This window comes from Coenobita brevimanus, chromosome 70, assembly GCF_032717465.1.
Source record: "Coenobita brevimanus isolate Jiangsu-jjx chromosome 70, ASM3271746v2, whole genome shotgun sequence".
NCBI lineage: Eukaryota > Metazoa > Arthropoda > Malacostraca > Decapoda > Coenobitidae > Coenobita > Coenobita brevimanus.
The window spans coordinates 49,115,432-49,128,845 of NC_137023.1; the positions used below are offsets into that span (position 1 = coordinate 49,115,432).

Consider the following 13,414-nt stretch of genomic DNA (forward strand, 5'->3'; position numbering starts at 1 on the left):
TCCATCATTTTCACGTCCACCTTCATCTGTTTTCGAAATACAGTAAGTTAACTGGGAACTCTTGTGTTCCCAGTTCCATCGTGTTCACGTTCACCTTCAGTTATTTTGAAAATAGTAAGTTAACTCCCTCATGATTAGGATAACTCTAATGTTCCCAATTCCATCATGTTCATGTCCATGTTCACCTGTTTTGGAAATAGTAAGTTAACTCCCTCGTGCTTGGGACAACTCTAGTGTTCCCAATTCCATAATGTTCACATTCAACTTCACTTGTTTTGGGAATGGTAAGTTAACACTCTCATGACTGGGACAGCTCTAAAGCGTTCCCAATTCCATCATAATCCTGTTCACCTTCACCTGTTTTGGAAATAGTAAGTTAACTCCCTCATGACTGGGATAACTTTAATGTTTGCCAGTTCCGGCATGTTCGGGTCCACCATCGCCTGCTTGGAAAATTGTGAACTTCCTCCTGGTCAGAACAACTTCAGTATTCTGTTCCATCTTGATCACGTCCATCTTTATCCATTCGGAATTAGTAACTTATTTCTCCCATGGTCGAGTGTGGTATTTTTGTGTCCTGTTCATGCCCATTTTCGCCTATTCTGATAAGGGTGAACGCTCGTGTGGTCAGAAGAACTTTTGCAATCCTAATTCTATCCTGTTCTAGTATTTTATTCTGTTATTTTCATGTTCACCCTCACTTATCTGGGAAATAGTACATTATTTCCCCCATGGTCGAGACAGTTCTGGTACAGTACTCTATTCCAGCTAAAGTTAGATTTTTTTTTTTTTTTTTCCCGCCGAGAGTAAGCCCTATGAGCCTGTGTGTTACTACTGACCCTCTCATCTTCGGGTCCAGCAAACTCACGTCCATCCTCACTTGCTCACAAAACAGTAAGCTAATCCCTTCCCTGTCTTCGTTCCACAGAGCTATGCATTATTAAAAAGAAAGAGGAATGACCATCCATAGTAGTTCACTAAGCACACATTTTTGTCCTCTTCATCCCTCTTTTTCCCTCTTCATCATTCTCCTCCCCTCTACACGACACATATCTTAATCCTTTCATGATCATTAAAATCTGTTGTTCTCTTCCAGCTGACGCCAGACGATTTTATTGAGCTGAGTGAGTCATGGGTACCTGAGATTATTATTGCAGTCACTATTACTCCCCTTATGGTCAGGGCACTATATATATATATATATATATATATATATATTATCTTGAATCATGATCATTTCCATTGCACAAGCTTCTTAACCGGATGATAATAAGATAAAAGCTTCTCATTAATGTTGGGAAAACAGAACGTTCTAAGACTGTTACTCTCTCATGGGCGAGAAAACTTCAGCGTTCTGTCCAGGTCATCTCATTCAGCCAAGAGTGCGTACAGGAGTCAGAGAGTTCGTTCGTTTGTTCGTTTTAAGATTTCCTCCACCTATAGTGGAGGCCGGGCCATACATTAGCCCGGTAGTCAGAAAGTCTTAAAACAGGTATTATGTACCATTCACCTCTTCGTGGTCGGGAGAATTCTAGCCTTAGGATGCAGCTAAGGGCAAACGATTTTATACAGCTGAGATTGAGTACTGAAAGCATCACTGTTTAATTTATTGCTGTATTAGCCAAAGTCTCATTAATTAGAAGACCAGAATGTTAGTCATAAGAGCTAGGCAAACCAATACCTCCCAAGAATGCGTGAACCAAATGCCTGAGTGAACTGTTGCTTTAAATGCGAGTTGATGACATAAGGGGTGAGAAATTGCTGGGGCAAGCCCAGTAACTTTTCTGCTTCGCAGTGTACAATTTATATCTGTATTAGTGGGTCAAACCTTCTTTGAGGGTGCATGTGAAAACTGAGGAGGGCTTTGTCGGTAAGTACCAGAGCCAGTTTATGATTATATCACCATTATGAACCGATATGGTGCAATCATGTGCTATACTCTTTTTCTCCTGCTTGGCCTAAAACTGTCGTTTCTCCATCTTCAATAACGAGTGGTAGCAATTGATTAATCCTAGAGTATGATGCTAGTCACAAAGAGGTGCTATGAAAGGGTTAATCGAGCCGTAGCATTTTTTTTTTTTCCGATGAGCTGCATGAAATCAGCTGCAAAAGAACGAAGATCTGGGCCATGTTATCGTGAAATGAGTGTAGTAGCTAACACAAGAAATTACATACTTTTAATATAAACCATCTTTTGAATTTCGAATCCACACTCGGGCCACACGCAGATCGGGAAGCAACAACGCTATTACTGATGTTGAGACCCGTGGCTCCGCAATAAATTAACGTGCACTCAGTATCACCGACCAGTTTCTCATTATGCTTGTTTTACTTACTTCGTTATTGGAGTGTGTGACTGTGATCATGTTCCAAGTGCCGGTGGCGATGATGTCGGAGCTCTTGCTTCCCCCCTCATCGATAACGGTGCACTTAGTCTCCGCCAGGTCACAGTTCTGCATCACTATGTAACTTCCGGACACTGTGGCCTGGTAACAGTAGGGCAAAATCAGGCTTCGGTACAGCCACTGCGATGGCCGAATTTTTATGGTAATGATAGTGATGATCTTGTTAAGGGTAATGATAATGGTAATCAGGGTGTTGATGGTTTGTTCTTACTAATGATGATGATGATGGTGATGATTATGGTGATGATGATGATTCTTTTGTTGGTATTGTTGATGATGATTGTAATGGTGATGATTATGACGATGATGATGTCGGTGATGCTAACGAGAGTGGTGATGGTAGTTTTATATTTAGCTCGAGGGACATTTCGAACTGGAGTAGTTAGGTATAGTCTTCATTAACCCTTTTAATACTGTGGAATTTTCCTGAGCCGAATTTTTTTTTTCAGAATAAAGGAAACATATTAAAAAGTAATGTGTCATCTGTCTGAAGAGGTATGAACTTAAATCGCAAAGGGGAAGGCATATCCCCAACTTTTAAAAGACACTTACCTTAAAAAGCTCGTCTTCCACCATGAGCCTAAGGTGAAGTAAAGAGTCTGAGGCGTTAAGCAGGAAGGTGAGTGAGTCCTCGAGGGTGACGTAGTTGATGGGGAGGCCTGGACCCAAGTCATACTCCCCGCAGTATTCCATCTCACCACCATCAGGCGTTACTGAGGAGGCACACGTTTGAGTATTAGGAGTGTGATAAAGAGATGGATGGCTGGATAGACAGATAAATAAATAGATAAATAAATAAGCGCCAAGTCATAATCCTCGCAATACTCACTCTCACCATCTTTAGGTGTTACTGAGAAAGTAGACGTTAAGATATAAGACATAGATAGAGAATGATAGACTAACAGAGAGATCAGATACATGACAATATGGAAAGACAGACTCATTGACTGGTATGGAGATTTGATTTATAAATATAGGTGAACGGTGATAGATTGGTAGATAGTTTATATAAATGAAAGTATAGGAAAATAAAATGATTAACTGGTAAGTAGATGAATCAGGTAAATCATTATAAGGGTACATAAAAAAAAATGTTGATAGCTATAGGATACCTAGATATGTAGGCTGATAAAGTGGTACATTTAGTAGATAGACATATTATTATATCCAGATAAAATGACGGACTGACAGTTAAGTTAGATTTGTATACATAGGTAGAGAGACTGACAGGTAATGAAGATTAGACACATAGAGACGGTATATACAGTAAATAGGCAACTAAGCATCTTCATTACGTAAATCCAAATACTCTCTCATACTTCCTTCGTCACGACCACGTTCTACTTTACTTAGGCGCAGCGAGAGACGATTATTCTCAGCATCACGAACCGATTTATTCTCAGTAGCTCGACCCATTTTATTTCAGTATTACGCAGCGATTTATTCTTGGCATCACGGACTCATTTAATTGTAGCATCACAAACTGAATTATTCTCGGTACCAAGAACCAATTTATTTCAGCATCACGCACCGATTTATTCTCAGCATCACGAACTGACTTATTCTCAGCACAGTGATCCGAGTTGTACTCAGCATCACAAGCTGATTTATTCCCAGCATCACAAGTTGATATATTCCCATCGTCACGAATAGAATTATCCTCAGCGTCAGGAATCAATTAATTCTCGGTATGAAAAGCCAGTTTATTTTTAGCAACACGCATCGATTTATTCTTAATCACGCGGCATTTTATTCGTACTTTCAAGAGCAGATTTATTCACAGCACCACAAACCAGTTCATTTTCAGCATTACGAACAGATTTAATCATGGCATCACGCACCGATGTGAACTTGGCATTACGAACTGATTAATTCTCAACATAACGATCAAATGTATTCTCAGCATCACAGACCAATTTATTCTCAGCATCACGATTGGATTTCATCTTAGCATCACGAACCGACTAATCATCACCATCGCTAATTCAACATCACGCATCCATTTATTCACATCATCATTCATCAGTTCATTCTCAGCTTCATCAACTGTTTATTCTTAGTATCATTAACCAGTTCACTCCCAGTATCGCGCATAGATTTATTCTTAGCATCATGAACAGTTTGCTCAGTCTCGCTATCTCCATATGCTTCTGCTCAGCTCAAGAGACTTTTCGAACTGGAGGGGTTAGATACTGCCTTCATTAATTCCTTTGTTATGATGGAGGTTTTCAAAGTTCAATAGAATTGTTTTGGGTAACAAGAACGAAATTAACCCCTTCAATTAGGTGGCAAGCCCTTTATTTTAATCAGCCACCTCCAGACGATTTTACCCACATCGAGAACACCCAAGTAGTGAAGGAGGTAAGGAGGGCTGCATCTAACCGCCCGAGTTAGGTATCTCTCTCTTAAGTTGAAAAACAAACAAACAAACAAACATCCCATTAGAGTAACAACAATCAGGAATGCGTCATCGGACTGAACTACTTAAAGATCGTATTCAGGTTGCATGTATTAAGATCCTTCACAGGTATACTTTCCCGATACTTTTCCAACCCTTTACCAATAGTCGTCCGGTACTTTATTTTCCAGTACTTTCCAATATATTCCCAATAATACCTCGTTAATTCCCGATGCTTTCTCACTATTCCATCGGTACTTTCCCATCATTTTCCCAAACTTTCCCAATACTTACGTTTCACGGGTGGAAAGGTGAGGGCGGGGTGTAGTAGAGTTAGGAGGAGGGTGGCAGCCATCAGCACCTCGCCTGGTCTTCCGTGTCCCATCATTCTCAGCTTGTGTTGGAACTCGCTTTTCACTGCATCAAAGAAGAGGAAGGAGAGATATGAGTATGACGATGGTACAATAAAGTTGCTGATGTATTTTGGACAATGATAAAGCGGACATGCAATCAGTAAAATAAATATGTCCGTTTTCACTTGCTTCGTTATCATAATCATAATTTTCCTGACCCTGATTTCCATAAAGAAAGAGAAAGGGAGAATTTACAAACAGGAAATGGAAAGCTTAGAATGGAAGAACTATCACCATCGCATCAAGTGAAATGAACTTTTCATTCATTTTGGCACTGAATTTCTCAGTTCCTCCCTGCAGGAGTATGTCCTACCAGCCCCTCATTCTGTAGGCTGCTAAGTTAAGAGCCATGGACCTTTCCAAAATGCAGTTTATTCGTGCTTTTTTTCATCATTTCTTTACATCCTCAACTTTTTGGTATAAGTTAGCTGGATTAACTCTGTGTTTGCAGTGACTTTCTTTGAGCTGAATGAAATCGTACATCGTCACCTCAGATAAGATGCTATACTTTTGTTTTTGCTCGTTGGTCAAAGCATTACTCGTGCTTCTCATTTTTAATTTTTATGCCTTAATATTCTCTTAAGCATTGTAAATTAGCGTGACGTCAGCCGTAATATAATGGAAATTACGTGTTTTGCTGGGAAAGGGTTAAAAGTAGTCGAAACACGAAGGAAATAAAAATAGATGTGTTCGCGAAGTGGATTGAGAGGAGGATGTGGAAAGGAAGGACCTGTCGACCACACTAGGATTGTTAAGGCAGAGGGTCAAATAAGCAAAGTCCCAATTTTCCTCTAGAATACGACCCGCTACAGTCTTTGCTACATATGGGTCTCAGATTATACTGCAGAGTGAACAGGGGGAAGCAGAAGTATATTTTTTGAGGAGTTTATCCGGGAAGACTGCGTGAGGCGGAACAGATAATTGCAATTGAATCAAAGGCGATGTGGATCTTTTTTTTTTTCAATCTGTCACGACCAAACAGCGATACGGCATGAGGCAATAGAAAGATAGACGGATAGAGATACTGTATATAAACAGTTACTGATTGATAAATAAAGAGACTGATTAAATGAGATAAACAGATAGATAGATTCAGACATAGTATAATAAAGACGCAATCACAGTAACGAGGTAGAATTTACAGCTGCAACTGAACGTGAATGTAGGCGAATTATGCTCTCTCTCTCTCTCTCTCTTCATTATGGCACGATTTCACTTTAAAAATAGACAGTTTAATTAAGCATGGAGGAGTGACTGATAACGTGTATATTGCAATATAAATAACCAAGTAAGAGGGTTGAACGAGTCTGTGAGATCCATGAGAGTGCTATCAGAGGAGTGCCTGTGAACGGAAGTGAGTGTGAGAGTGGATAATCCTAAATGTGAGTGAGTGAATTATGTAAGTTGTGTGTGTGTGTGTGTGTGTGTGTGTGTGTGTGTGTGTGTGTGTGTGTGTGTGTGTGTGTGTGTGTGTGTGTGTGTGTGTGTGTGTGTGTGTGTGTGTGTGTGTGTGTGTGTGTGTTTTAATGAGTCATGGTGTGTGATTTAAAAGTGAAGTTGGGAAGATAGTGAGTGTGAGCGTGAATGGGTCCGAGAAAAAATGAGTGAGCGTGATTGAGTGTGACTGAGGGTGGGTGAGCTGGAGTGCTGTTGTGTGCTTGAATAACTATGAATTTGAATGAGTGTGATAGTGAGTCAGTGTGACCATGACGGAGAGAAACTTAGCATGTGAGCAAGTAAAAGTATGAGTGAGACTAAGTGTCAGTGTGACGGTGACTACGAGCGTGAGCGAGCATGACTGTAAGCGTGAGTGTGTGTCAGCGTGGATGTGAGATTCAACGTATACTGTAATGAGTGAGTGTGCATGTGAATTTCAATGTGAATGATCGTGAGTGAGCATGAATGTGACTGTGAGCGTGAGCATGAGTGAACGAATGTGAAATTAAGTGAGCGTGAACGTCAGTGTGAGCGTGAGGATGAGTAAACATGAGAGAACTTAAGTGAGCGTGATTCTGAGTTTGTGAGTGGACGAGGATAAGAGTGTGACCGTGACCAAGAGTGTAGGAGTGAGTGTGAGTGTTAGGGTGAGCGTTGGTATGGGTGAGCGTTTCATTGTAAGAGTGAACATGAATGTGAGTGTGATGGTGAGTGTGAGTGTGGGTGTGTTAGGGTGATCTCACCAGGGGGACGTGTGTTACGATGTTCAAGGGCATCAGTGACAGGACATGGCTAGCCCCCCCCCCTCTCTCCCTTACACACACACACACACACACACACACACACACACACACACACCCATACTCACCCTTACACTCTTCTTCAATTTGTTTTTATTTTTTACCATTTTTTCTTGTCCTTATTTTCTCTACTCTCTGTCTCTGTTTGTCTATCACACACACACACACAAACACACACACACACACACACACACACACACACACACACACACACACACACACACACACACACACACACACACACACACACACACACACACACACACCACCCAATTCACCCTCTCGTTTACTCCCTCAGATTTTTTATTCAATTTTTTCTCATTGTCGTCTTAATAGCATTCTCTCTCTCTCTCTCTCTCTTTCTCTCTCTCTTTCCCCAGCATAACATTCCTCAGTTCTCCCTCTTTAGTCTTCATATTCAGACAGATTCAGTTATTCTTACTCTCTCCTACATAGTTTTTTTTTTTCTCCAATTATTATTGTTCTCTTTCTCCTCCTCTTCTCTTCTGACACGTACCCATCTTGTCACTAGTCACCTCTCATTTGGTCTGTCTTCCTCTCTGCCCCTTCATGCTTTCTCTTGCATCATTTCTTCCACCAATTGTTATTATTCTCTTTTTTCCTCTTTGTTTTCTATCGTTTCACGTAACCAACTTATCGCTCGTCGCTTCCCACTCTTCTCCTGCACCCACTTACCTCTTTCTCTAATATTCTATCATTGCTGTTACTCATCGCTAATTCACAAACTCTTTGTGATTTTGGAGGCACTCTCTTGAGTAAAATAAGCATATTCTATTATGCTGGGGAGTATTCATGGCAGACTAAGGGTTAAAAACAATCTGTTAATCTCTGTGCTGGAGTGAAAGAACATATTAAAAAAAAAATGCTAATAAAGCTAGAGATCTGTATTTTGTTTACTTGAGAGAAATCACTGCAACGATGACGTGTAATACCTGTTATTCATTGTCTCCACATGATTATATTCTGACTGGGAAAGATTTTCCAACTGCAAAGGTTAAATATTGCATCTGCTCAATCGTTTACCGTTTAAGCGCTATCTTTAACAAAAAAATAAAAAAAATAAAAAAATAAATAAATAAGTAAAACGCGTGGTATCAGCTAGAACTAACCATAAAAACCCATTAAAGTAGTGGAGGCAGCCAAGTACAGGACCGATTAGGCTATCGTCACATGTTTACATTGTAATTTACTCCCCAGCACACGCTCGCCTGATGCATGTGTTGTTCTTTGAGCCTTATCATAAGTGCATTAACTCCCTCATACCAAGAGCGTGTTTGGTGTTCTGTTACTGCTAGCACCAGAACTACTTTATACGACTTTGAAGGGATTTTCTGGAACTGCCGGAGTTAGAGATAACCCTTATTAACCCATGCTACACTATACTCGGTTTACTTTAACTAAACTTAAAAGTGCCATCTCCCCATGGTAAATGCCGAGCTATAGCAAGAGATTAATCACAGAATGAGGTGCTGGTCACGAAAAAGTTCCATGAAAAGGATGCAGAGCTGTGGTATTGTCATATTCTGGCCACTGAGCAACGGGAACTAAGCTGCAAAATGATGAATATCTCCTCTAAGTTAAAATGAATGAACTATTGTGGTCCTTCGTTTGATCCCTACTTCTTTTCTCTGGTGCAATGACTCCTTCATCCTGAGGACATATTTATGAATTCTGTTCTTACTATCTCCAAGCGATTATATTTAGTTGAGGAGAGACTATACGATATGGAGGGGTTAGATGTAGCCTCCATTAATCCATTCAGTCCTAGTGGTTCTACCTAAGTTAAGTATTATATTGCTGTGGTAACAAGATTAAAATGAATGAGACACCATTCGAGTGGAGGGTTTAAGGGAGACATTTTCCTGCTCTTTGTCCATCATCTTAGAGTATTCAGTGTGTTTTCTTGATACGTTGATGTTACTTGAGCGCAACGATAGGGGTAACAGTTGACCTCTAATAAAACTCCTTAGAATGTGTAGGGAACAGAGGCAAGACTAGGGTAGTTTAGAAAATTTATCACATTAGCCTAAGGACTTCATTTTCATTTAATTCGCTCTGCAACCCATGCTATTTTATTTATCTTGAACGAACACCCTAATATCGATGGGGTTCATGAAGTCTCCATATAACACTTGAACTGAATATAATCGTCTAAGGATAGCTTGTGGTAATTGAAAAAAGAAAAAGAAAAAGGAAAGAAAAGTAAGCGTACTGAAGGGAGCTGAGAATAGATGATAACCCTACTCCCGCTGCCACCTCAAGTCACATCTAGGAGCTTCTAATCCATGCACGCAAGACAAGGTCGTTACTCCCAGCTATGCTTTTTAGCCACGTAAAAAGCATCCTAATACTGGACAGACTGCTACATAGTGCGTGAAAAGCTTCTTTTGAGTAGGAGATGGGAGATGTGGCAGTTTAAGGTATAATGCAATAGTAGGAGGGGTGACTGTGAAGTGTGACAGTGTGAGGTGTCAGTGTGAACTGTATCAGCTTTAGGTGTGTTCTTACCTTACCTAATTGTTCTTACCTAATTGTATCTTTACAGGAATGTGAGTGTGGTGTGTGTGTGTGTGTGTGTGTGTGTGTGTGTGTGTGTGTGTGTGTGTGTGTGTGTGTGTGTGTGTGTAAGATACTCGTATGATAGCTAAAGCACACCTAGTATTCACTACCGTTCCATAGATGATCGTTAGACTTGAGGGACATTTATATACCTTCACTCTCAGTTTTAAGATGGTTACGATGCTACTGTTAGTTGCAACAGTACTACCACTTCTTTTCCACAAATCTTTGATTTCATTTTCACAGCCAACTGCACCATTTATAGACACAGGCAATGACGATACTACTATCTTTTTCATAAATTTATTCCCTCAACTAGCTCACCATTCCTAGTCACAGGCCATGATGTTAGTGTTGGTAAGGACGATACTCGTGCCTTTTCCACAAACCCTCAACTTCATTCCCCGAACCAGCTGCACCATCCCTAGACACATATGCACACAGGCAGGCATCTAACAAGCCCTCCCTCTGTCGCCCTGCCCTGCCCTCCTTAGTTCATCAGGGCAGCCGGCGCCTCTTAACACAGGGCCGCCTCACAGCCCAAGCAAAGGGGGGCAAGATTGAAGCTCACCAGATTGTAATTATCACTTCCCCCTTTCAGCCCGCCGTCTATTTCCGCCTGCTTGCTTCTTCACTTGCTCTTCCGTGACTTTCTCTCTCTCTCTCTCTCTAAGTATCAGTGCTAGTTATACACTGTATATTACTGGGTATGGATATACGCGCATCTATACCTACATGTCTGTCTGTCTCTGTCTCTCTCTCTCTCTCTCTCCATCCTTTACTTTCCAAACTTCTCAGACATTTCCTAGGGCTACGTATTTCCCCAGCCCTTCCCTCCCGCTGTGCTCTCTCTCTCTCTCTCTCTCTCTCTCTCTCTCTCTCATGTAAGAAAAGGTTATAAATCTCCTTCCTGCCTCCCTCCTTCCCTATCTTCTTTTTCCCCATTCTTTCCCTCTCCACCTACCCATCTTCTGTTTCTCCATCCCTATCGTCTCCACCTGCTATAGTCAGTTTGCTTTTACCTGATGGAACTGTGCCACTCCCACAACTTGAATATTAAATTGTGACTGTTTGAAATATGATGAGTCTTAGTTACAAGGTAGGAATGAGTCTCCTTGGTCATTAGTCAAATCAACTCCCCATATCACTATTCTTGGTCATCTACTACGCTTTAGGCGTGAGAGAGAGAGAGAGAGAGAGAGAGAGAGAGAGAGAGAGAGAGAGAGAGAGAGAGAGAGAATGCTAAAACATTCTCTCAGACAAACAAAACAGGGGATGGTGACAGTGGCTAGGACTTGGGCTATCACGGTTTATCTGCGCCACACCTCAACACAAGCAAACACAGCTGACCAAGGAGCAGAGGGAGGGAATATAAATGAATCGTCTCTCTCTCTCTCTCACACACACACACACACGGACCGCATTATTGTGGTACCTAGTGTCTATCTCTCAGTGAATAGTTTGCATTTGGTATCACTGCACCCCATTATTTTCATATCATTTCGCTATCGACATCAAAGTGAAGAGCTTTATGGAAAAACTACTGGTAAGGATAGAGGATACTAGGGAGCCTCCTAAACCCAAGACAACGGTGCTTTATTGTTTCAGTCCAATGACGTATTTAATATTTTATTAGTGCTACTTGAAGACGATTTTGTTGAGCTTGGGATTTTTTTTCTTATTGTACTGGAGGGTTAGATACAGCCTTCATTAACACCTGCTAAAGATCTGTCATGAGGCCTGTCCTAAATTCGAGAAAAGTCATATGGTAACAACAATGCAGTAATAGAATGTCACTTGATTCAAGGGGATAACATCGTATTTTCGTAGTCCTCGGCCCAGACATTCCCACTCTCGCATAATTAGGGTGAAACGCGATATGTAAAGGGTGGGTGAGAGGATAGGGTGGTCATGACGTCACGAAAGGGGAGCACGGTTAGGGGTTTTTGTTACCAGACTGAGAGAGAGAGAGAGAGAGAGATAAACACAGACAGACAGACAGACAAACACAGCCACGGGAGACAGATGCCCCGTGTTTTTTCCTCTACACCGAAGCTCTGAATTAAGCTGCATTAAAATGGGTTTGAGAATATGTGGACGTGGTAGTGAGCCCTCATAATATCCAGCTACGGAATAAAATAGCTTAGCATCAGCCTGGACGAAAGAGGTTAATGCCCCAATGTCTCACTGCATAAAACTCGCTGTAATGTGGAAAAATGTTATCCTTTGATTCCAGTGACACCTATTTCATTTCGTCTTTGCTTCCATCAGATGATATTTATTCAGAGGAACTTTTCGAACTAGGGGCGTTAGATTTAGCCCTCTTGGATCCCTTGAAGAGACGTCTTTTGTAAGCTGGATAAAACTGTTTCGAAGCAGCAAGAATACAACGGAAAGAACTTCACATTACCCTCACAAACACACTTAAAAACTCATCCCCCCTACCTTGGTTTTGATAATGTCTGGTAATGGATCCTGGTGGGTCAGTCCTCACTGTCACACGCACTCAGACACACACACCCATCAGATGTTGGGAGAGAACTGTAGGAGCTCAGGCCGCTCCCAGTAAACTTAAGCAGTGGCGTTTCCGCGGAGTACACCATGACGTCACTCTTACCCATGGCGTCATCGCTATTACTCGTGACGTCACCGTTTTCTCCCCACGGCGTCTGCACAGGTGAATCCCATGCACTTCAGTAAACAGTCTCCCTAGTAACTTATGTGCAATTTCAGCCCAAAATATGATTAAATAAGCAAGCCGTATGGGTGAATTAGCTATATTTATTGCACCTGATGTCAACCCTGATTCATGATCGTCGATGAGTCAACGGTGGTGACGTAGGAGCAGCCACGCACCTCACGCATCCTGTGGTATTTCCATTTCCTTAACTGTTTCTTTATGACTACCCTGAGAAAGTATGGGGAGTGTAAATAGTAACACTGTGTTCACCTGGTATAGCGAGAAGGTATGGGGGAGAGTAAATAGTAACACTGTATTCACCTGGTACTCATATAGGAAGGTATGGGGAGAGTAAATAGTAACACTGAGTTCACTTGGTATAACTTTCTCTCTCTCTCTCTCTCTCTCTGTCAGTCGGTTAATCAGTTAGTATACCTATGCCTATCAACTGTTCTATCTATCTCTGTATATCTTCCTCTCTCTATTTATCTATCTCTGTCTACCTACTGTATATATCTGTCATGTCTGTCTGCCTATTTACATCTATCTATCCATCAATCTTCCCACCTACCTACCTGCCAATCTATCTGTCTAACTGTCTATCTGTCTATTAGCCTGTCTATCTATCTATCTATCTATCAAAGTGTCGTCACAAACCCCAGGTCACTGTTCCTGGAAATATGCACTGACTAAGACAATAC

The 13,414-nt window shown here is 41.3% G+C and overlaps 1 protein-coding gene across 1 annotated transcript in view; it reads right to left on the bottom strand.

The window, feature by feature from the left end:
- The window catches only part of LOC145406319 (uncharacterized), a 19,191-nt gene extending 6,631 nt beyond the window's left edge, over positions 1 to 12,560 (bottom strand). The window contains exons 1-4 of the mRNA XM_080277483.1: positions 12,479 to 12,560; positions 5,098 to 5,220; positions 2,958 to 3,118; positions 2,337 to 2,486 (exon numbers count right to left, since the gene is read on the bottom strand). Of these exons, the coding sequence (XP_080133609.1) occupies positions 2,337 to 2,486; positions 2,958 to 3,118; positions 5,098 to 5,191 (405 nt within the window). The 5' untranslated portion in view covers positions 5,192 to 5,220; positions 12,479 to 12,560. The remainder of the gene's footprint in view (positions 1 to 2,336; positions 2,487 to 2,957; positions 3,119 to 5,097; positions 5,221 to 12,478) is intronic.
- Between the last annotated feature and the right edge of the window lie 854 nt (positions 12,561 to 13,414).